A 25,473-nucleotide genomic window follows, 5' to 3' on the forward strand; every position below is an offset into this window, starting at 1 on the left:
CCGCCGCTGTGGCTGCTGGGTTGGGGCGCGGCGGCGCGGCCTGGCTCCGCTCCTGCCCCCAGAGCTCGGCGGCGGCCCCGGCCGCTTCCCGCGCCCCGAGGGGAGGTGAGGGGAGGGGGGTCTGCTATCCGGGCTTCGGCTCCTACGCGCCGCGCTCGGGCCGTCGCAGCCATGGCCACGGAGGACGAGATCATCCGCATCGCCAAGAAGATGGACAAGATGGTGCAGAAGAAGAACGCGGTGAGCGGGGGCGGGACGGGACGGGACGCGGCTCGGCGGCGCGGAGCCGAGCCGAGCCGCCGTGGGCCCCGGCGCAGCCTGGGCCGGCCCCGCGCTCCCTCCTTCCAGCGGGCCCGGGGCCATCCCCCTTCCCGCCGCGCGGCGCCCGGGGCCCGGCCGGGGCCCCTTCTCCCGGCTCTTGTCTCTCCCCCCCGCTGCCTGGCGGCCGTGGCGCCTTCCTCGCCGCCCCGCGGGGCTGGCGGGGGTGCGGCGGCTCCCCCCGCCCCGCCGCGGGAGGACGTGGAGCCGCCGGTCGGCGCGGCCCGCGTACTGCGGGGGGGCCCTCGCCCTGTCAGCCGGCCCTCCTCCCGGCGGAGTGCCCCCGGCCGCCCTCCGCAAGGCCGGCCGGCGGCGGGGGGGGGCAGCGGTGCCTCCCCCGGCTCCAGCGCGGCGTCGAGCTATGAGGAGGTTCCAGCCCGGGCACCGAGCCTGGCTCCAAACGGCGTTTCCCTCCGCTTCCCATTCATTACAGTCGCAACGTTGGCCTCGGTCGAGAGCTGTACGTGAAGCGATGTGGGAAGCCCGGTCAGCTGGAGGAGAACGCCTGCAGAGGTAGTCTCCTCTCGGTGGGTTGTTTTTGTTTTCAAGCGCGAAAGCTGGAGTTTTACGTGGTATGATTGAGGAACCCTAATCCTGCTTCGGCAGGCTGACCAGAGCTGTGTGGGCAAACTTCTGAAGCAGATGGGGCATGTGAGCCACTTTGTTTGTTTGTTTGTAAATCTGAAACAAAGTATGAATATAATTTTTACGGTGTTTATTAATTCAGGTAATTCTGCCTCAGAATGGAGGCAGAATTTAGTTGGGTAGAATTCTGTTAGCTCAGTTCACGTGTTATTCTCCTGTATGCCCTTGATATAGAACTTACTCAGATAACATATAACATCTATATTACCCCTACAAAACATCAAAATAAGTAAAATCAGAGTGTGCAGCAACAGTCAAGTACCCGATCATGATTACACATAAAATAGCATACAAGTAAACTATCAACTCCATTTACTGCTGCTTTATCAGGTGGGCATATTGTTATTCTCTTGTATATTTGTGACTGCTGCTCTTCCTACAAACTATTATTTTAGTACATAAAATTAAAATTTTTCTATATGTTATGATAGGGCATTAAATGCTCAATATTAGTGATAGTTCAGAACTGAGCTGTGTGGAATTTCAGTTTATAGACGTCTTAATAGATGCAGCAGTGTGGGGTTTTTTTGCTGTTTAAGATAATGGAAATTATAAATAACATTTTAAAATAACATTTTCCTAATTATATAATGTACCGATTGCATTAAAGCAATGAAATTTGTTTGGTTCAGAATCTAAACAAATTCATTGCAAGTACACGCAGGCTATGCTTTGTTGTGTTTCAAAATCCTTGGTGTTCCGTAATATTGTATGGTTTAGCCCTGATACATTTGAATCCTCTAAGGGTACAGCATGGAAACAGGAGCCTCGTCTAGTAGAAATAATTTTTTACAATGTTTATTTGCTTGATTAATTTTTTTCCTTTTTGTTCTCTTTATTTCTATTCCTCGTGCTTTTTCAGCACAAAAGAATTCAGTCTCACTTTCCCGACTCTAAAATTGGAGTAGTGGTTCTTTCCTATGAGATGTCAAAAAGATGAAAACATACCAACTGTGAAATATTTCACTGTTGTGGCAATGAGAATGATAAAGTGCAGTTAATTCAATTTTATTTGGAAGAACTTCTGACAATAGAAAGAAAATGGCAACTCCCAGGTAGTATGGGAACGACTGTTGACACTGAGGAGCATTGCTGCAGCGATACCGGAGATGTTCCTGGTGACGACAGTGTATTTATTTGTGATCTGGAAGGCTTAGGAGTTTGGATGTAATTCCTAGCAGCAGCTGGGGACATGTATTCACACTCTAGTGCATGTGAGCTAATTAACTTTCAAAGCTCTAGGGAGTTGTGCAGTGTCTTTGCTGGGGTCAGCGTGGGTCTGATGTGGCCAAATGCAGTGCGCACAGCTGGGCCAGGCTGTGCGTGGCTGGAGCTGGCGGCTGGGTCTTCATCTTCACCCCTATCCCAGGAGCGAGAGCGTGGGCAGCACCAGAAGCAGTAGTGGTTTTGTACTTTCTTGGAACAGAGCTTGTTCATTCCAGCTTGTTACCGCACACAAGCAGCTCTGTGGTTAGTTTGACACTGTCTCAGAAACCTAAGGCTGAGGGCTTGAGCTGCCTCTGTGGCTGATAGTGGAGATCTGACAGTTTATCTGAAGCACGTGTTTGTACCATGATAAAAACCCTTAGTTGCATGATAGGAGAGGAAGTACATCAGTATTTAACCCAGGAGATGACTCTCAGTTTTTCTTACTAGTCATTGTCATTTATAAGGTATTTCTTCTTTAATGGCACAATGTGATTTCCTACCTAATCCTGCCCTGCAGTTAAAATGCTAACTTTAGCAAAATTAAGATCATTTCTATGAAGAGGTGCTTCATTGTCTCACAACGATGAAGCTGAATTGAGAAATGCATTCTTACATAAGTACCTGCTGGATAATGATGCTCCTGACAACCTCTTGTATTCCTTTCTCCATTTTTACTCAATAAGAACAGGTATTTGGTGTATGTCTTTGAGAATTATTTGATGAAACACATCAATGGAAAAAAAAAAAGCTTTGATACCTTTTCATTCTGAAGTTGTCAAGACTCAGATGGCAAGAGATGCTTCATCTCTCATACAAAAAGTGACTCTGTGGCTTGTGGCAAAGTGCATTTTGGCATTTCTTTTAATGAGTTGAAAAGGCAGGCTGTGCAGACACCCTCCCTGAGTCAGACTCTTGGTGATTTGCCTTGACTAAGGATTTAATTGTAGCTGCGCAGATTTCATAACTATCTTAGTGAAGTGATATAGGCGGTTCTTGTGTTTTGAAGGACAAAAATGCAATGTTGTATTTAATACACTGTGAGATACATATATCTGCTGTTATGTCAAATATTGGTTGCATGTTTGAAATAGATATTACCCCTCCTTCAGAATAACTGTGATTGGATTAAAACACATGTAGTGCCTTCCTTCCAGCTTTTGTTGTATGTAAGTACACTTTTCTTTCATTAAGCTGCTGTAATTAATAGGTATGAAAAATAAGGTTGCACCCATGGATTAAAAAAATCAAGAACAACTGAGTAGGTTTAGAGATGAAAATGTAAAATTGGCCATGTTATTAAATGTTTGCTCCCTTAAGTAGAACGGAATTATAACTGGATAGCTTTGCTGTCTTCAGAAATGTACTCCATTTTCTATCGCCTGAAGCAGAGCTTTACAATATGAATATAGAACATCATTCTCGTGTTATGATCTGATCAACTGAGAGAAGCTGAGAGGAGTAATCTGTTAAATCTGTATGAAGCTGACTTCTGTTATTTCAAGTAACAAGGTAAACTGGAAGCCAACCAGCCTAGTGGAATGGGGCATTGTCTTTCATTTTCTATAAAATTACAGAAATGCCTTTAAAAGAAGATTTATAATAATGTTCTTAATGGTTGGGGTTTTTTAAACAGAGAAGTCTTACATTAGAAAAATAGGAATTACAAATTTTACTGTGCAACTTCCACTCTGGTTTTGAGGAAAAGAGGGCATTTGACTTTATGCTAAGAAAAGGGGTTATGAAAAACTGTTTAGTTGCTGTGAGTTTAAACTCAATTTAAATTTAATTTTAAAGCATCTAATTCCTGGTACACTTAATATAATTGATTACAGAAGAGTGAAGGCTTAGAAAGCATTAGAGCATTAGAAATGTTGGTAATTTGGTACAGAAAACAGCATGAAATGTAGGTAACATCTGTGTAGAGAGTACCTGGGTTTTTTTACTTGTTGCATGGTTTGTTAACCTCCTATGTATCAAGTTACTAGTTTTGGAAAATGTTTAGACTGTGAATAATAAAGTTGTCTTGACATATACAATTGGAAAGGGATTTTACAGAGGCAAAGAAATTTTGACTAGACTGTATTTCTAAGATGAAGTGAAGAGAGTGCTACTTCACATTACAGTATCATTGTTATGGTGAAATTGCAGGCTAGAATAACCTGTGTTTATTTTGAAATCACATACTGTGTACAGTTTGCTAGTAACTTAATTGGTTTGGAGGTAAGTGTTATCAGATTGTATTTTTGAAAATGGCACATCGAGTTTTGTCATTCGTTTTGTTTCGGCTAAGAAAACTTTCTTGAATTTGATTTTGTTTTGTAGCAGTGAAGATAATTAACTTGCTTTACTTGGATCTATGTTTGCACAGAAGAAACCACACTTACAGCTGTTTAGAGAAAGAAATGGTTTAGTATGCTAACTCAATTTAGCACCTGAAAACAGCATGACATTTCCCAGTCTTGCATCATTGCTGCTAAAATTCTATGGCTAAAACTGGAGAAGTTTTGTATAACATGAATAAAAGTTAGATAAGACTTTTTGCTATGATGGCACAACAGTAAAACTTTAGTTTTATAAGTGAATTGGGTTTGTGTAAGGTGGGACATAGTGAAATGTTCGGTTTTTAGAGGCTGCTTTGCTGTTCAGATGCGTTAAAAAACAGAGGTTGTAGCAGACATTTGAAAGCGTCCAAAGCTGTGCCTGCTTGGATGTGACACAGAAGTTCCACTTTCATCTTTCTCAGCCTCTTGGTGGTTATTTTATGTGCTATCTTTAGCGATTAAATAGTAAGACCTGCAGATGCAGTAAGAGATTACAAGAGTTTCCTTGCAACAGGTTTCATACTAGAAGCTGATCAGGGAGAATTTAAAAATAAAGGCAAGCAAAATGCATATTAAAGTAAACAAAATAGGATAAGTTGAGAGAGAGGTAAGGAAAGAGAAAGGAATCAAATTCCAAAGATCTGCAAGATGGAAATTTTGTGGGGTTTATTTCCAAACCTCATGAATTAAAAAAAAAAAAAAGGAAAAAAGTGGGAAGGTAGTAGGCTTAGCCTGGGTAGAGTGGTCTCTTGCATGCGAAAGCAGTTGCCTTCTTGCTGTTCATAGCTCACAGGTTCAGAACCATATGCACTTGAATAACAGCAAAGTCATCTCAACCTTTAAGAGGTTGCTATAGTCTGGCAACCCCTGTGCACAGTAAGAAGTGGATGGTGCAGAGCTTTACTTAGAGGCAGTAAATCGTCAAAGATGTAGAGGTTAAAGTAAATTATGGAGCTCACATTTATGAAAAGTTGTTTTTTTAAGTAAGGCCGACATCGCCAAGGAATGAATTGTCAGTCGGAGTAGCTGTGTATAGAGTTTATTAACGCCTAGCAGTACAATCTCTGAAATTAACTCATCTATCTAGAAAGTTGCTGCTTACACTGTATTAGTTTGTACCTTTCCTTATGGTTTCAGCAGGGGAAAAGGAGGAAAGAAAAACCCACAACAGCTGAATAATAAACAAGTGCATTAGCTCAGATGTTATAGCACATTAGGATGGGCTCTGGCTTCTAGTTTGGAACATGTTAGTAATGCTTGGCCAGTCTGGTATAGGCTGAAGAGTGTTGTCTGCAGTAATCTATGCAGCCTAATCTATGTATTTCATTGAATTAATATTTAAATTTAGTAGTTGAAAATAAGACTTGAAAGCAAGTCATGCTCAGCTTTTGTTGGTAGGCATACTCACAAAGTTGTCTTTTTCTATGGGGGAAACTATAGCTGTGTCTAGTTTATAATAGTGTAAATAGTGTAATCCGATCACAGTTTTTAAACCAGTAAACTTTTCTGGCTTTACAACACCACTGCAAATACAGCTAAGAATGTTGGCTATGTGTGTTTTATGTATGTAGTTATATGTGCATGTATATATGCATTATTGACGGACTATGGAGAGCTTCTCAACTCCAAGTTCTTGTGCTAAAACAGGTGAGGTTGTTCTGAACTGAGAATTGCTGTTGTCTGGCTTGTGTCTGATGCTGTTAAGTGAAGTACCCTTGAAGCTGTTTCCTTGAGGATGTGTGTTGGTTAAGTAGTAATTGACAGAATACTTTAACTGGCATTTGAATTATATGGGATAAAACTTCTCTAGGCTTTGAGTGAATACTTTGATTTCTGAGTTAAGGCCTGTTAATGCTGAGAGTTTGTGAAGCAGAACATTCCTTGTCCTAGAGTTGTTCTGTGAATAAAATGGGAACTGATGGTTTGAATCCAATCTGGGACCTTGACAGCAGATAAGAGTATGTTGTTGATATTATATTTAAAGTACCTGATTGCTACTAATTTGACTTTTTTTTCCTTTTTTTCTTTTTTGCAGGCTGGAGCTCTTGATTTGTTGAAGGAGCTTAAGAATATTCCCATGACCCTTGAGTTGTTACAGGTATGATTTTTCTTATTGTTGTTATGTTGCAAATATTAACTCCATAATGTTGAAGGTGAAGCCAGCAAATTTGGAAGAAGGTTGCACTATTAAAGTAGATTCTTATGTAGAAACTCTTTGGAAGAGTCAGTGTTGTTACAGGGTAACTAGTCTTATTTCACCCTGATTTAGGGCACTTAAGTGTTTTCTTCTAGTCGCAAGCTCTTAAAGCTTATCTTTCTGTTTAAGTTGAAAATAGTGAATTTTGTCATGGACAAAAGGGAAGAGCTGCTTATAAAATTACCTTACATAAAATCTTAGGTTCTTACTAACACGAATGTGATGTGTTTCCTTCCTCCTGAAAGGGGAATGCACCTGATTACAGCTGATACCTTCTTTTCTTATGTAGTTAGTTCTGGTTTTGGATTGTAAGCGAGGAGAAGCATAGTTCATACCTTCAGGCAAATTGTATTTGACCGTTTCCTGCGTGCCCCCCTCCCCCCAGCTCCAAGTAGTGTATTTCTTAAGGTAATTATACTTCTCCTCCTCCTTACTCCCCTTTTACTCCCCTGGTCAGGAGTGATGGTGTGGTACAATTTCTTTCACTTGCATGCATACTCTCTCTAAATTTGCTTATATCTACATCTCTAACATAGTATTTTATATGTTATTTACAAATTCTTTAAAAAAGTAACTCAGTGAACTTTATTTGCATGTCAAGTTTCAGAGTTTGTCATGTAATTCATCAATGAACAACTTTTGTTCCAAAGTAATTTGATATTTCTTATCTCTGTGAAAATTTTCAAATCGCTGAGGTAAATGTAAGACCTGATTTGCTGTGGTAGCCACTTAAATTGGAAGAGACTGAAAAGTAACCTTTTTCTAAGTTACAGTTAATGGTCCCAGATACAGAACTAGCTATAAAGTTCAAATCTTAAGTGTCAGTAGCAATGTCATTCTCGACATATGCATCCTATATATTTGCAGAAGGTACTTAGTACATTATTACTAATACTGTTTGTGACAGAAAATAGGAATTTGAAAGTGTCACCTTCGTGCACGAATGAGCATGGCTGATATGATGCTGCAACCTTCTCCCCTATGTCCAACCCCCTTCCTTAAAAAAAAACAACCCCAAAACAAAACCCCACAGAAAAAAACCCTCAAGCCCCATACAAAATAATAACAAAACCCAGAAAAACCCTCTGTTAACCTGATTCTTTTGAGTTTCTTTGTGCAGGTCTTAATACAAAGTATTTATGTAATAATGTTTTTTGCCTTTGGAACAAAAAATCTCTCTGCAAATGCTCTGGAAATTCTGTAAATGCTGCTATGCAAACCTGTTCTGCTTAGTGTGAAGAATGAGACTAGAAGGAGAAGCTTTACACAGAACAGCAGAACAATTTTACCCTTGAACCGTGAGGTTCTGAAGAAAGTACAAGTAGATAACTTATTCTTTTTTTAGTTGCAATGAAAACCTTAGTAATGTTATCAACAGAGGAGGACTCTTAATCTTGCTAAGTACAAGTAAACTCAACTGTCTGCCTTTTAGGGCACTTGTGGGACCCTGACTTAATTTATATAGAGTTGCATATTAATTCTGTCCAGTTTTCTATCCTACTTGAAAGAAGCTTATTTATTCCCATCCATATGACAGGTACCTGTTTTTAGAGTGAAATAATATTTGCAGTAAAAGATAGTTTTTAATCTGTATTGGGGTGGGTATATGTATATGAGTTTGTAAAGAAGATTTCTTTGAGTTACAGTAGGTCTAAAGGGATCAGATATTTTAGCATACTCTTGTGTGGTAGTTGACTGTAGCTTAGTTAAGAAGTTTTTCTTAAGTATTAAAAACAGTTCCACTGCATAAGATTGCATTTAGCAACATGTTTAGACTCAAATTTTCATTATTTTTGTTGAGAGTTTTATAAATATGTAAAGTCTGCCGTAAATTTTCTATGTTAGTCTCCCAAATTTGCTTAAGCCATGGAGGACTCGGAGTAACAGTTGAAATGCAAATTAATCATACGCATTGCTCTGGTAGTGGATCATTAATGTGCTAATGTCAAGAAGGGTGATGATCATGAGAAAGTGGGAGCACTGACTTTCTCTATGTAAACTGAGATATCTATTGATGTGTTTGAACTGATGAAATGCAGGACACAAGTGAAAAGCATATTTCCACACCCAGTTTTAAGTGGTTTTGAAAGCTGGCTACAGCTTGAGAAAAGCACTGCTAGTTGATATGATAGTTTCATTATTCCTGTGTAATAAGAGAAGTGACAATTTTTCCTGTAACGTGACTATTGCTTCAGTCTGAGCTGGCGAGGTCCTCTGAACAATTTACAGGTATGTGGAATAGGAAGGTGCACATCAGCAGTCTGGACTCGTACTTGTGTCTTTCTCACGTGATTTTTGTCACAGAAAGCTGAAGTCGTTACAGACAATAATACGACTGTGTCGTATCTAACGAGTTTTATGTAAGCAAGCTGATCCTTGCTCAGCTAGGCAGGGAGCCAGTAACCTTCCTCACATGTGATTTATCCGGTGGTCAGAATTGCAAATCTGTTTAGCAGCCACACAGTATTAAAGGCATCATGTCCCCTGCTGCTAATTGTGGGTGGTGTGCAGCTAAACAGTGAGTGAGACAGGCAGTCTTTATTTTAACAAACGGGTTTTACTGGAAATCACACACACGTATGCAGAACTAGGCTGTGATGTGCAGTCTTTGTTAATGACTTCTTGCCAGTTCATTGGCGAGCCAGGGAGGCCTGGGAACCTGGAAGTGGTTATTCTTCAGGAGTTGATTTGGCTCTGGTTTGGTCCAGGTGCTCACCAACTCTCTGTACTCAGACTCTTACAATTTAAAGTTGGTAACACCTCTGCTTGCTTCAGTGGTTGCTTCTCTTCCCCAGCTATGTTCCTTACATTTTCTCATTTGGTCTGGTTTAGAGGAGAGTAGCCACAACCATATGCTTTGTTTTGGGTTCAGTCATAGGTTGCTTATGCTAACTGTTGCTCATACCAGCTGCCGGCTGCTTCACCGACAGCTTGAATGCTTCAGTGGTGAAACCAGCTTCAGGGGTGAAATCAGCTGTCTTATGCTGTCTCTGAGCCTCTTTACTCTCAGAAAGCAGATGAAAAGTACTCTAGAATATGAAGTGGGGAAGAATGATCCATTAAAAATGCATTTTGGACAGGGTGAGGAAGGTTTTCATATACCTGCACACTTATAAACTGGCACAGAGATAAAGCAATTCCAACAGGTTACACTGGGCTAGGCAAAAATACCCGAGTTTTCCACTTAAAATGGCTCTCAACAAGAACAGCTCCGTAGGCTGAAAGACTGAGGAAATTTCAAATGCTAACAGCTCGTTTGTCTTTAAAGCACAGTCATTTTGAGAATATAACACTGATCGTTTGTGATTACCTGTGTCGGTTTGCAAGCAAATAAATTGGTAGATCATTCCTTCCCCTCTCTTTGGGAGAGGCCAGATCAAGTGCTCTATAAAAGCAAACAAATGAACTGTGTTTATGTACTGCCTTAAGAAAGCTGGCAGTTTAGACAGTTACCATAATTTGTTTCTCTTGTGTGATCAGAGGAAGAAATTAATTTATCCAATTAATTTTGAGTTTTACTTGAGTTTTTGAGTGTTACTTACCTAAGTAAGCCTGTAAGTTGGTGTCTTTCCTTTTTGCTGATGAGAGTAGGCCATGGTTGTGCCCAATTATCAGTGGAGGGTTATTTTTTTTTTTTGTAGATACATTTTTCTCATTCAGGTATGATGAGTATTTTATGGAGTTCCAAGCACATGTTATTCTTTATTGTCTGAACATAATGTCCAGAGTATGTGTTTAACATGTCAAGAGAGTTGGCCAGTACTGTTAGTCTGAATGAGCAGAGTCCATCTTGAAACACTTTAGTTACAGGTGAGTAACCATCTGTTTTCTTTAATTCAAAATACGTGTTTAGAGCTGATGCTCAGACCTGAGGTTATTTGATGTGTTTCCTTTGCTGAAATAGCTACTGAATATTTCAGTACATTTCCAGTCATTTAGCACATCTATGCTGCCCCAAAAAGTGTTGTGTGGGTTGTAAGGAGTTGTAAGGAACAAATAACTTCCATTTTTTTAGCGAGCCACAAAGACTTAAATTTTCCTTTAAAGGAGAAGGAAATTTATGATGAACTACTGCAAAAGTAATTAGAATAATTTATATTTAGTGATTCCTGTAAATAGTAAATGCAACAAACCTGAGCATCTTAAGAACAATTTAAAAAAATTTAGTCATCAATCAAAATATAAAATGATAATAAAATACATATTTGTATTGTTAAATGCTTTTCTCGTCTCATGAAACTAAAAGTGTGGAAATGTTCTTCTTGTTAGATTAACACATTAGTCAGAAGTCTTCTAAAATTGAACTTTTGTTGCTGTTGAGCTAAATTTATGTCACCTTCTGAGTCTTAAAAGGAGTGGATTGTAGATTAATCTCCTCTTCACTCTATAGGTGGCAGTAGTGCCAAAGGTTTAAAGCCTGTCACTATCTTGGCCTTTTCAGAGAGGTAGGCTAGTCTTACTGTTTCTAATCTAAAAACAGAACCCTCTGTGCTTAAGATTTTAAAGAATTTCAGTATTGCCAAAATTGGTAGGAATCTAAACGTGGTCGCTCCCAACTGATATTACAGCTTCTTCCACAGCCACTAAATGGGAATTCTAAGAGCATGAAGTCACTGAAGCAGTTGGCAAGCTTCTGATCATGCCAAAATATAAATACAGTCATTGCTTCACAGAAAAATAAGGTTTTGAGGCTAGAACCTTTGCTAAAAAATGTATATAACATTAAGATGTATATATGATTTCTGCATTGTTAGATGTTTTGCATGTCATACTTAGTTTAGGTAAGTAGCTCAGCAGAGCTTTTTTAAACGGTTTGGGAGCAAAAATCTTCTGACAGACTCCCCTTAACCCTCCTGCCCCACTCCCCACCCCAGCCCCAAACTTTTGTGATGGAAACAAATGGTAACACTGTTGTATTTCTTTTTAAAATGTCTGTGTTGTTAAAATAAGTTTTGTAAAGGCTTGCAGCATTTCATCCTGATATTCTTAAACAAAAAAACAAACTACAAAACCAAAAACAAAGAAAAAAAGATACTTTTAAAAAACGATGTCAAAGTACAGCTTTATATATGTTTACTTGTTAAATTATCTTCGTGTCATCTTTTATAGTATAATATTTTTATTTCTGTTGCAGTCCACCAGAATTGGAATGTCAGTGAATGCGATACGCAAGCAAAGCACAGATGAAGAAGTTACATCTTTAGCAAAATCTCTTATCAAGTCTTGGAAGAAACTGTTAGGTATGGCAACACAAACGTTTTTTCCCCTGCTCTTGCATGTTATAACTGTATGCAGTCTTGGTGCAAATCCTTGACACTGCCTTGCTGTAGATATATTTGTGCTCCTGTGTAAGTATTGAAACTTTCTGCACTGATGTAGTTGTTTTTTTACTCTTTGACTATCGCCAGTGCATTGCTGTGAAAGTGTATTCAGAGAAAAAGTTAATATATTTGTATTGTGGCTGGCAAGCAGTAGGAAGTCAGTTTCTGTGACATGACTTATTTCTGAAGTCTCGTTGCCTGCTGTTGAGCTAGAATGACTGTACTGCAGTACTAAGCACTAACGAACCTGTTCTTGACTATTTCCTTTGTCAAATATAACAGGTACTCTGAAGAACTTGTGCAAAATCTCATATGAGAGTGTGGAGGCATTGAAGTTTGGTTATAAAGTGATTTGTGAAGAGAAAAAAACAGTAAAAAAATGACATTAAAAATCTGTTAGAACTCACAGGTAGAGAGAAATAGACCTGCACTTTCTAAAACCTTCATAGTTTTAAAATACTTACTAATTAGTGAGTTAATACTTTTTTGTTTAATTTCCCTTAAAGTAATGAATGCAGTTAATGAAACCTTTCTGTTAGCAGGGTTTTATTCGAGGGTATTTTGCAGTACTTAATTTTAATGTATTTGAAAACACTCAGATTTCAAACTGTGTCCAAATGTTTTTGTTCATACACTGTGCTATACTCTATTTTATTTCTTTGTATCCCATTTTAGGTAAACTAAGATTTAGGAAGGTTAAAATTTTGAACTAGGAAACAGTTTACATTATTTTCTACTCATTTAAATATTTACCATTCTGTCTAGAAAAATATCCTAAATACCAGAGGGTGTTATGAGTCCCCTGCCATTTGAAGTCAGACTCATTTTTATCAATTATGAAGTATTTTATCAGATACTTTATTACTGTCTTGTAAATGGTGTAGAAATGACTTTGTGTCCATCTGACAGTATGTGTATGTAGGAATGGACAATTTGTGACAGCTTTCAACTTCTATATTCTAGTAAGAAGCAACAGCCTATACAGCAGACATTTTTTTAACCTACCTTTAGAAAGTTAGATAATACTAATTAGGTTACTTTTAGTAATTAAATTTAGATAATACTAGATATGCTGATAAAATGCTTTTTAAATTGTGATAATGACTTATTATAAATTAAATGCATACTTTATAAAGGATCTGATTAGAGTTCACTGATAAATAGTAGAAATTATGTACTTTTTATGTTTAAATTTCCTCTTGGAACTTGAAGTCCAACAGTATTACCTCCAGTGGGTAAAAGTGGAAAGATACTTAAGTGGAGAAATGGACTTGCATATTAACTTGAGTCACTCTAAAGACTTCTAAAAGCAGCAGCTGGATTGAGTGACCTAGCTCTCAAGTTATTAATTTAAGTTAAAAAAAAGAGTCCCTAGCAAAGTGTTTGGTGTTTTTTTTCTTTATTTAAAGTTCAAATTTTTTGATACTGCAAGTTAGTTTAGGCAGCAAAATAGAGGAAATATTCTCTCCCTTCCCCTCTCCCCTCCCCCCCCAAATTCTCAGCTTTTGGAGTGCCTTCGGATACTGCTTTTTGGGGGGCGGGGGGAGGCTGACCCTTCTGGGTATCGCTGTCCTTTGAGCAAAGGAATTGCTATTTATTTGTTGAGACAGTAAAAGTAGTGTTCTGTCTCATTTTTTTAACACAATATCTTAAGTCAGTCAAACTTGTCTTAATATGTTGTTACTTATAGCTGACTGATCTTTAAGTGTTCAAACATTGTGAAACATGGGTAGTATTATTCCTGCCTGAGGACCAGAGGGTGTTCATGCTGTAGAAGTCTGGAATAAGACCATGGTGCCTGATAGTCATGGCAGGTCAATCTGGGTGTAGGCTGCTGCTCAAAGGGGTGGTCCTGGCTTCCCTTCTGCACAGGTGCCTCCTTGCTCCCTCCTGCCAGTAGTGCTCAAGTGGCTATCCAGGAGGCCAGAGCTGGGAACTGACCAGTTGTAAACCAATCGTTTTGTTCATTTCTTCTGGCTTAGATTTCAACTGTATCAGTTTCTTGATCCAGCCTGTTTGCAGTTACTGTTTCCAGCACAGGGATTGCAGCAGTAACATACAGCTGGGGAAAGGTGGACCTTCCCCTTTTGATGGCTTGCCACATTCAGATTGTTTTAAGATAGTTGGGAGACTTTACCGAAGGCTGCTTACATCAGGTGAAGTCGAACATTTGAGGAACTGGAAAGTAAATAGCAAATATTTGCCATTAATCAGAACTGAATACTTTCTTCTTGAGGCGGTGGGTATGTGACCTTTGTTCATGCTCTGATTTTTGTTACAGGGCAGATATTATGGCATGTACATTATTGTGCCAGGTCTAGTACAGTTGTGGTTGTGTACTTGCTATATAAAATCAAATTATTCCTGAAAATACAGCACTGCTTCTGTTCAAAACTTATGTAGTTAAATTTTCCTTGTTTGTAATGTAGACCATATAATAAAGCATAGTAGGGCCAATGTTTCACCTCTCATTTCACTGCTCAGTAATTCATTAGAACTTAAAGTCTCATAACTGTGGAAGATAGGGTATCTGGGCTGTGTGAAGTATGGGTGGGAATCTTACAAAGTACTCTTATTCTGTTTTATCATTAGTTTTGACTTTCACAGAAGAATACGAAATACCATATGTTGAGCTGCTTGAGAAATCAGTTTCGATTATGCTGTTTATAGTGCATGTAAAATGGTATGGATCAAAGATGGCAACAGAAGCGGACAGCTGTTAATCGTACCAAGCATTGTACTCAGAGATCTGAAGTCTTTGTGAGTTATTTTTATAAATGACATTTTGAATTTAGGCAAGAATCGTTGACTGTTCAGGCTGCATGTACTGTCAAAGTTGAATGCTATTGGAACTTAAGTTTTAAGAATGCATGGGAAACATGAGAAGAAATTGAAGTAAGGTTGTGACTCACCAGATGTTTATAGCTTGACCAGAGCCATGCCAGGTTACCCATGGTTTTTCAGGGGGGTCGGAAGCTGCCCAGCAGAGGGCTTGCATGCGTCGTCTGAAGTGACTCACTGAGTGAGATGCAGTGGAAGATCGCTTTCAGATGTTGCTGTAAGAACGTTAAACCACACAGCCGAGTTGGTCACAATTTACATAAGGAAGCAAACTGCGCTCTCAGAATAAAATACTGTTCCGTTATAACACAGGATTTGCAAATAACGATTGTTTTGCCAAGTAGCTGAGTATATAGAGTATGCTATGCAGATAATGAATCTATGCATACCCATTTATGTTATAAGGAGTGTTCCTTTATATTAAAAAACCAACAACAAATTCTTTAAGGAATTTAACTTTCTCAGTCACAAGTAATTACTTACTGAACTCTTAAGAGTATACAGTGAAAAACAATGTCCAGACCTCTAACTAAGTGAACTTAACCCCAGTAAGTTTATGTACTGAACTGGAAATGCAGAATGACTGGACAATAATCTTAACATTAAGTGCAAGTGGGATCATCTATTGCCAGTAATAAAAACTAAAAATGGGGCCACGAACATTTTGAAATGCCTATTTCAAAAAAGTGCATGCCTGAGTAATTTTATTTTAAAATAATGTTTAAGTGCTTAATGTTATCAAGAGAAGGTAACATGAGTCAGACTTCACAGAAGTGTTTTACTAAGATGACTTTGTTCGTACATTCCTTTATTATTTTGAACCTGAGTTTGATTCTACTGGAGCAAGCTGGTACAGTCTAGGACTATCTTACAGGTATGTTAATGCTGTCATTAGGTAAAATTGTTCAAGAACATCTAGTAGCCTACTGGCTTTGCTCAAAAAAATTGTTATTGACAAAACAAGTTCCTAAATTACAGTCTAATAGTGTTTAAAAGTATTGTTTACTACCGATAAGTACATGTCTTTACAAGATATTAAGTAGAATCAAGTGCAAAAATAATTTCAGTAGTTTCATTTCTATATCAAGTATGAGCTGTGGAAATTACCTCCTGTCAAATGCATATTCAGAACTGTTCCATGTGCAATTAGTAGTTCTATAATTTGTTAGGATTATCAGTGGAGAGATAATAACACATGATGCAAATTACATCATACTGTATAGGAGAAAAAACATGTATAGCAAAGAAGTTAATGTGTCATGCTCTTTTGTCACTTATGATAAAAAAGTCTTTAAAATGACAAACAGTTCATGATTTTGTTGTTTGTTTATAGATTTTTAGATATTATTCCTCCCTGTGCTACTACTCGGAAGAAGCTTTTCTGATCTTACCTTCATGTCTTACTACATCTTGCAGAGGAATTGCTGACAAGCATAACTGCTTGTGCATCTCAAGATTATTTTGATCAGGGACTGGAAGATGGGGCCAAAAGAATTATTAAATATGAGCGTCATTGTTAAATTAATGACTATGCCAGCTGTTACCTGTTTCTCATATCTCTTTCCTTTAACTTATTTAAACTGAATACTCAGAAAACTTTCCAAGTTTTGGTCGTGATATTTGAATCAGTAACATAAGATAACCTACTAAATTAAATTCTCATGTACTTCCAGGCAATAACTAGCCACCTTTCATTAACATTACTGAAAAATTCTTAATTTAAAAAAATTTGTAATTTAAAATTAAATTTATAAATTAATAACATTATGTCTTTTTATTTTCTAATTTTTTTCTTGTTACTAGCCAATGTCTTGAGTTCACTTCTAATATAATTATAATTAGAAGAATGTATGATGAAGCTATTAATGGCTTCGAAGATTCAGATTAATTATGTTATCTCTGGCCATGTATTACAACATTAAAAATTTTGTTCTGGTAACAAAGAACACTGTCATGTCATGTTTTACCCTGGAGAGGTTATTTCACTGGAAAAGGTAGAAGTATCTTTCAAATTAATTGTAAATCCCAGAGAGAAACTACACTGCAGTAATCAGAATTTGATAGTCTTATTCCAGTGGCTAATAGTCAATTCATGTTACTAGCTTGTTCTTTGTATTTTAAAGAAGTATTAATATCAATTAGTCTATCTTATTTTTTAAAAAAAAGCTTAAATTTTTTTTATGGCCTTCTGAAGCTGCAGTAGCTAAAACTGTGAAGTTTCAATTTTCAGTCGTAAAATTGATGACAATTTCAATTTGTTTCTGAAAAAAGTTTTGGTAAGTTTTAATAGCTGTATGAAGTTGAAAAAGTAATTGTGCCTCTTTAAAGCAACTTGTAATTTGTATTATATAAATATTTATGATATTCTATAGACTTCCGGATGTGAATCACTTGCTCATTGGAATTTTTAAATATCTTTAACAGAAGGGCCATTTTTTCCATCTTACTTTGTTATAATTTCTGTGGTTGTTTGTAACTCCCATTAGCTGTCATTTTTCCTTTGCGTTAGAGTCTGGCCACTGAATGTAAATTAATTTAATTAGTAGGGACTTGTAGTTTCTCAAGGATAATTTTTTTTTCCTTTCCCCAGAGGACAGTTGAAATGCTTTCTAGCAGGATGTTAATTGCATTCTGTTCTTTTATCAATACAGTATTTTAATAAAATAAATCCTTATTAATGTGTGAGTTTAAGAATAAATACTGCTTGACACAGGATGTCCTATTCTTGGTGCTTTCCAGTTTATGATCCATAAGAGTGCATGACTTAAACACTTAAGAGAATATTTTGAGCAAACAGAGAATATTGTTAACTTTATTTTCAGATTTCTGAAAGTGGATTAAACAAAAGTGTCTATAAACTCTTCTCTAACTGATTAAAGAAATTGTAGCTTTGAAGACACATTTGCTGAAGATGGTCTAGTTGTCTCAGCTGCTGAAGTTTGACCTTGGTTTGAGAAATGCTTGCATAGACTGGTCTGCAGGTGTAGGAAGAGCTGTGCTTTTACCTCTTGCTTTATCCCTATGCCTCACGTATACCCTGCCCTCCATAAGTGAAAGAAGCAATTGGGGTATTGGCAGATGTGCTCAGGTGCCTGCCTCCTCTGATGAAATGGTGCTGGGCTAAATGGAAGTGTTTGATAAACTAAAACTAGGTGCCAGCTATACCATAGCAGTGTATTTGATGCAAAAGAAGCAGGAGATAACCTAGGTCAACTCTGAATTTGACAACTTGTGTGCCAGAAAAAAATACAGAGGTGAATGGGCTGAAGCAGAGCTCCGCTCTAAGGCAGCTATACTGCTTTGCAGAACCTGAGCTGTAGCCCAAGATACCTCTTTGATCTATCAGTTTGTCTTAAAGCCTCTGACAAAAATGATCATGCACTTAAAAAATGATGAGGGTAAATGAGATTACGTGCATATTTAGAATATTTTTTTAAAATTATATATCATGTAAGCATTTGTTGCCATAGAGAGTAGTCATGTGAATATGCATGTTAAAAATGGGGTTTGTTTTCTTTCTCTGAGTATTGTGCACTTTAGGTGTCATAGCAAAGAACTTCTGTGATCCATTCAGTTTTACAGCCTCATTTGCTTTCTTAGTGAAATTACTTTTTTATAAGTAATACTTGGTTGAATTGATATCTTTATTAGGATTTTTTGAATAACACCTTTAGCTTATTAAAGGCAATGGGTTCAAGTGCATCATCTACTGTGTTTAATTTTCCTTTTTTTCTTTAATGGAGAAATTTATCAAGGATTGATACAAATTTACAAACAGTGGGTGAGGAAATCACTAAACTCTTAAGCTTGTGAAGGCTGGGGAAATACTCTGGAGAGTATCTTTGTGTGCTTGTGTGGTTCCTATACTGTTTTGTAGGGATCTCTTTTTAGGTACAGCTGGAGACAGGATAGTAGATGGGTGCTTGGTCTGATCCAGTATGGCTGTCTCTGTGGTCTCCTTTTGTGATGATGATTTTTTTAACAAAGTGATGTTTGATTTGATAAATGCCTTAACTCAAAAGTTAAGGAAAGGATCAAAATCCTGTCCAGTTTAATATATTTTCTGTGTAGCTTTAAATACAAATTGTTCCTATTAAAAATAAGCCAGTACAGTAATTTTCTACTCTCTAGGGAAAAAAAAAAGCTCAGTGCTTGAATAAGAGACCTGAATTTGTCTGTTCCATACCACCAAGTTCCCCTGAGAAGTGTGGGGATGGGGCTCTTCTGGAAATGAGGATACTTTTAGATGCTTAAACAAGGATTTAGATACCTAGTTCAGGACATCTTTGTGGGAAAGACTGAGCCTTACCAGATTTCCCTCCTTTTCTTGAACTGTTTTTAGTTCTTTTTAAAGTTTGCAATATATGCTTATCTCAATAATATAGTCTACAGATTTGGAAGAGTAATGGCAGCTTTATGAGGGCTTAGAGAGAGGAATTCACAAAATCTAACTGTCAGTGAGTGATGCCAACCGTGCTAGGCTTTCTCTTCTCTGTAGGCAGTGGAGAGAGTCAGCCTTTCTAGAGAGCAAATCAAAGCAGAAGCTCAATTTAGCCACTCTGAATTCCTCTTTACAGTGGAAGGGTGTATGTGTTCTTGCTAGGCTAAAGTTAAATGTCGTGATTGCCCTTTTTAATAAAGGCTTTCATCTTTATTCTTTATAAAATCATCATTAAACATAGCCTGCATGGGAAAGGCAAAATCAAATATTTTTAAACAGTAAGGCAAATAATTTAAGAGCTATCACAGAAAATACTGTGTGCATGTCTGGAAAACTCCTTCAAAAGCATATGAAAATGATCTTTATATTTTTTGGCAACCATGGTAGCTTTCACACCACAGTTGTGTTTGGTTCAGTCCTTTGGTAGAAATCCTGTGAATATAATTAAAAAGAATGACATATATTTAGTAGGAGCTTATATTTAAAACATGGAAGACAAACTCCAGAGACTTGATGCAGTAGTTTAAGAAGTTATTGTCTACCTCATGCAGCAGAGTTGGCAAAAAAAAATCATAAAAGTCTACATTTTCATCGTGTCTTCACTGCCGGTTTAAGCAGATGCTGGACTTGACTCGAAGGATCTGAAGTGTTGTCATATTTTCCATTTGCTGGGTTGGGGAAGGTGTTAGGGAGTAGAAGGCTGTACTGCAAGAGAAGGTCAAAGCAGAGAGTGGGAGCTGATAGCATTTCCAACTGGTTCAGGAGAAATCATCGAAGATATTTTACCACTGCTTTAAATCGGTTACTATTTCTGGGTAAAAGAGAGTTTCTCATGTTTTGTATTTCCAGATGGACCTTCAACAGATAAAGATTCTGAAGATAAGAAAAAGGAGCCTGCATCTTCCTCACAAAACAGCCCTGAAGCAAGAGAAGAAAGGTGCTTAATTCTTCATGACTATACAAATAATCTCACTCAGTATAAATTAACCTTAAACTATTAGGTCCAAATTTCTCATGTTAGAGACTGCTTCCACATTTTTTTCTGAAATACTTAGAGTTGTACAAGAAATGGTGTGATGTTAGCTAAGTAAATCCTGCTGCTGCTGACATTAAAAAAAGATGAAAGCCACAGGTCAAGGTATGGACAAACTAGTTATTGTTTATTCCATCTGTCTTATCTGTCAAAACCTCCTTCCTCTCTCAATACTAGCATTGAGCTTTGAGAACTGTAAAACAACTTGCAGTCACAGCTTTGTGGTAATTGCATATGTTGGAGGTTTGGAATACTTCTTTTGTCTGTTAGCTTTTATGTTTAATAAACAATCTAATTCTGCACTTCTTTTGGTAAACACAAAATATATGTTATCAGAAAAATGAGCCCATGTTAATGACACTATAGGAGCTGAAGAACATTGCAGAATAGTATCTGTGTGCCCGTTTTCCTCTATGCATTTCTGGTTTCAGTGAATCTGTTTCCAGCAGCCATTTTCAAATTGAAATTTAACCTCTAACCATTTGCCCTGATGCAAGCTGAAAACTTCTTGGTTTACAGTTTGCAAAGCTACATTAATTGTTTGTTTGTGACCATGGTAGCACTTCAGTACAGTAAGCAGATGGAATGCGATGCATTCACTGCAGACTGAATGTTAGTGTGATGTATCTTCACTGTTTTTTAAAGTAAAGTTCTGTGGGAGAAAAGTAGATTTCAAGTTAATGTAGAGAACTGAGAATTAAAACTTATATGCCACATAATGGAATGAAATACAATGTGTCTCTATTGTGTGGAATACCCTGGTGAATATTCTAAAGGCACTTTTAAAATTGTATTGCCTCTAGAACGATAAGTAGCTTTAAAAAGGTGGTCCATGTTCTTTTTTTGGAATACAATCAAATGGATATAGCAAAAGACCTATGTTTTGCCCTGGAACAAAGTTATTTGAAAAGGGGGGGAAAAACATTAATATTAGTTTTCTTTTTGCCTTTCTTTTAGCAGTTCAAGTAGCAATTCCAGCGGCAGGAAGGAGGAGGGTAGTGCTCCCTCAAATTCTTTCATCCCTTCTTTTCCCCGGGCTCCAAGCACTTCGGATTCTGTACGAGTGAAATGTAGAGAAATGCTCTCTGCAGCTCTCAGAACAGGAGGTGAGCTTTGTAGACTGTATTTTCAAGTTTAACTATTTCCTTCTTCTCTATTTCAGTCCTTCCCACTCTATTTTTCTGCTGCCCCGTAAGGTGGAATAAACCCTGGTTATGTCCATTTGTGTGTATATACCCATAGGCCAGCTCACCTAAGATGCAAGTAATGAGTAACCTTGACAGCATGGGAATGTATTAAAATACATTTTTGTTGCTGATGATATGGGACATTTTGTGGCTTATGTTCATCTGCTATCTTGCATACAATGGAACATCTTTTCAGGAAGGTTATTGCGTCCTTAATGCTTCATTTAAATCTTTTTGTGGAAGCTGCTATTTTTTTGGTCTTATTTCTGAGAGTGCCACTATATATTTGCCTGCCTTTCTTACACCAGAGATCCTGTGGGCCTTCAGATTTTGGTTTTTGAAGGCTGCCTTTCTGTTTTGATGTAATCTTGAGGTTTCATTGGGATACTCACAATAAGAGTCTTGCATTGCTCTATCTTCATGCCTTTTGGGCATCTGTAAATTCCTTGACGGTTTGGTGTTTTTTTCTTTTGTCCTCTCATGTACACTTGGGTGCCTTTAAACTGACAAACTGAATGATATGCTAGATAAGGGGCAAACTAAAAGTTGGACTCCTCAATGACCTGAATTTTTCCTTGTGGGTCCTTCTCTTTTACCAGGACTTATGACCCAGGTCCTGTTCCTTCCTCTGTTCTTAGCTTAGTGTAACCTGATGCAGTGTAAGCAGATTTCTGAGTCATCCATTTTTACCTTCTTCACTCTTTTAGTCTTTCTTTTTATTCACATAAATTCAGATATAGACAGTAATCAAAGTTGACTAAAGACCATGAATTTGTGATCCTCTGCATATGTGTAGTTCATAGACTTCTAAAATAATTTGTGACCAGAAAGTTGCATACAGCATCTTAGTATTCATAATTCTATGTTGTCTTAATTTTAGCTAGTTTTCCAATAACTCTTTTTGCTGTGTTACTTTCCACAGCACATGTAAGCTGATCATCCATGGGTTGAATGCCAGTCTCAAACAATAAGGTTATTTTCGGGTTTTATGGCCTTCTGCATGAGATCGAAGGAGAAATCGTGTTTGGATTACTCATTGAAGTACACCCATGTTAAAATGAGAAGAAGGAAAACATCGTATCTAATTTGTCCTAAGCTATCTTGGAAAGGCAGCTGTCTTTATTAGTAAGGGTTTTGGTCAGAAACAGTAAACAGTTATCTTGAGACATTTTAGGTCAAGTGTTGCATTGTCTTCAAGATTGCTATGGTTTATTTCTTCTAATTTACATGTTTTATGACACATCTCTGCTTTGCATTTTTTAAAATATCTAATAATATTGTTTCTGTTATTTAATTACTATGTTTCTAGTGAAATCTTTCTCTTGCACGCATGCAAAACATTAATTGCTTATACTTGTATTGTGTGGACTGAAAGAATTGAAACACAATACAAAATATTTTATTTTTATAATAGTCTATTCTACGCACAGATATGCTGTGGAGATGGCTATTTCCCAAGCCTGTTAGAATATTTAAAATTTTCTCTGTATAGCAAAGTTTTTTGTTACTACTTGTGTTTGCAACTAGATGTCAGAATTTTTTGGTTTTGTGAAAGATTTAGGGTTGTTCTACTTTTTTTAAACTTCTGTTGCTCTTCATTTCACTTATTTTTGTTCTTCCAGTATATTAACAAAGTTTTGAAAGGATAAGTATATAGTAAATTAAACTTTCCTATACAAAAGGAAAATTCACTGCAGTTGGTTCATAATTTGCTGAGTTTCAGAGTTTCGAATGGGCTCTCAGGGGTATAGAACATTGATGAGATTGTCAGGTTGCTAATATTTTAATATTTGTTTTCCTCAGATGATTACATTGCTATTGGTGCTGATGAGGAAGAGCTGGGTTCTCAGATTGAAGAAGATATCCTTTGTGTTACATCTACGTGGTCTACGCAAGAGTATTTTTTTAAAGCGTTGATAATGTTAAAATTAATTAACTTCATCTATATATTGAATGTTTTTTAATTTCATTTAAAACAAAAATAGCAGACTGTGTTCAACACATTAGTGCAGAAATCTAGGGTTTAAAAAAACAGCACAACCTAAATGATTTGCCTTAAAACATGTAGGAATGTGTGTAGGTGAGTGTGTGTGGGTTTTTTTCAGTTTCGTATGTTTTCCTTGCAGCAGCAATATTATATCTTACTGAAGCATTCTGACATAAAATGCTGGGCTCTTCTGTGTTATTTTTAAATCTTTTCTTGTTAACAGTTTTAATCTTTTTCTAATGTCTTTATTTCATTTTCTACAAGTTTAAATGGAATTTTCAAAAGGGTTGTTCTGGTAGCAGTGTTTGAATAGTTACAGAGCAGAGGTCTGGCCTTCTTTTTATTTTAGGTTGGTTTTTTTTTTGTGGAGGTATTTTTAAGCATAGAAATAGTCTAAGCTTCATGATTCTAACTTGCTGATATCCTTTGGTAATTACAGTCAGACATCATTCCTGTTAAGGAATTTCCTGTTTCTTTTGCAAACCTGTTTTAAAATTCTGTTAGTGAGCAGCCAGTGTTTGAATATTTGGTTTAGAAATGAATGAATCCTCAGGATGAGGTCAAGGAATTGGACATAAATGTATGGGTGACTTTTCAGAATTTCAGTTGAGATCCTACTACCCAAAAATTCACGTTTCACTGACCATGTGCTGAACTGTGATTAGGCTTCAGAAGGATGTGAAGTCTGCTGTGTTGAACAGAAAAGTAACTGTTGGTTGGGGTCGGGGGAGGACTTGATCAACAGTGGAGAAGTACATTGCTTTAGAAAAGTTGCCCCCCAAAATGAATCCTTTATAGTGCTCTGTTTTACTTGTTAATGTTTTCTTCCTTAAATCCGAAGCACCTATTTTTCAAGAATTAAAAAACACCGATATGAAATACAAAAATAGGGTACGAAGTAGAATAGCAAATCTCAAGGATGCAAAGAATCCTAACCTAAGGAAAAATGTGTTGTGTGGGAACATTCCTCCTGACAAGTTTGCCAAAATGACAGCAGAGGTAAGTAAAACATAGGTCTTGAACTATTTCCCTATTGGACTTATGTCCTAGCTATAAAAATAATTTATTTAAGCTGCCTGCACTTTTGAAAGACTGTGGCTTGCACAGTCTGAATTATAGGGCTGTGTTGGGGCAGAGGGAATGAAAGTGGTGTCTGTTAATGGTTCCTAAATACTTCATTTTGTCTGTAAGTCAGAAGGCAGGTGAGCTGTTGCATGTAAATTTCCTGACACATGGTATGTTGTGCCGTTTTTAAAAGGCCACATGATATATCGGTGATAGTTTTTTAAGTTTAGGAAGATGTAAATATGTCTGGCTAGCAACTCCAAGCTGCTTACCTATTCACCTTTCTGGATATGTAAGTGTTAGCCTGTCTTGCCATTTGTCTTTCAAATGCTAACCTCTGTTGTTATACTCCTGTGCAAGGTATAGCACTGTGGTTTTAAAGATCAGTCCCTCTCCTGTTGGCATTTTCAGTGTTTATTTAAAGCTTATCTCAAATTTGACAATACTTCAAGTGATTTTGAAGGAAACTCTTCACAATAAATAGGAAAAGCCAGAAATTATAGGGGAAAGAAGCTAGGAGAATTGCCCTTTAAATCAAATTAAATTTATGTTATTGAAAGAACATTTTGGACACTTGAATGTGTCCCGTTCAGATGCTCACTGTCTTTACAAATCAAAGTAAATCTAGGAAGTCAAATGAAAAATTAGATTTTATGGGAGAGAAAAACGAAAGCACGGTTAACATCTGATTTCAGTTTTGTAGTCCTGCTTGTATGTGGTGGATTCTAGCCGCCCCCCCCCCCCCCAAATCAGGCATAAAGGAGTATCTTGGATACTGAAAGAAATTAAACTTATGATCAAGTAATGAAAATTATTATTAGCTTTATTCTAAAGGAAAGTTTTTTGGTTTAATTTTGTTTTGTTTTCATTTTGTTTTGTTTTCTTTAGCTTTACGTAAAGGTTAAGGC

General features: G+C 37.3%; 1 protein-coding gene across 2 annotated transcripts in view; it reads left to right on the forward strand.

Moving 5' to 3' along the window:
* TCEA1 (transcription elongation factor A1) overlaps positions 1 to 25,473 on the forward strand; it is a 29,301-nt gene continuing 3,828 nt past the window's right edge. Inside the window, exons 1-7 of one of the 2 annotated variants that reach the window (XM_072852478.1) lie at positions 1 to 240; positions 6,529 to 6,591; positions 11,825 to 11,930; positions 20,143 to 20,230; positions 21,287 to 21,432; positions 23,317 to 23,373; positions 24,345 to 24,499. In XM_072852478.1, the coding sequence (XP_072708579.1) occupies positions 172 to 240; positions 6,529 to 6,591; positions 11,825 to 11,930; positions 20,143 to 20,230; positions 21,287 to 21,432; positions 23,317 to 23,373; positions 24,345 to 24,499 (684 nt within the window). In that variant the 5' untranslated portion in view covers positions 1 to 171. Of the gene's footprint in view, positions 241 to 6,528; positions 6,592 to 11,824; positions 11,931 to 20,142; positions 20,231 to 21,283; positions 21,433 to 23,316; positions 23,374 to 24,344; positions 24,500 to 25,473 lie in introns of both variants that reach the window. The other variant, XM_072852477.1, reaches the window with a different exon arrangement.

Source organism: Ciconia boyciana, chromosome 2, assembly GCF_034638445.1.
Source record: "Ciconia boyciana chromosome 2, ASM3463844v1, whole genome shotgun sequence".
Classification (NCBI taxonomy): domain Eukaryota; kingdom Metazoa; phylum Chordata; class Aves; order Ciconiiformes; family Ciconiidae; genus Ciconia; species Ciconia boyciana.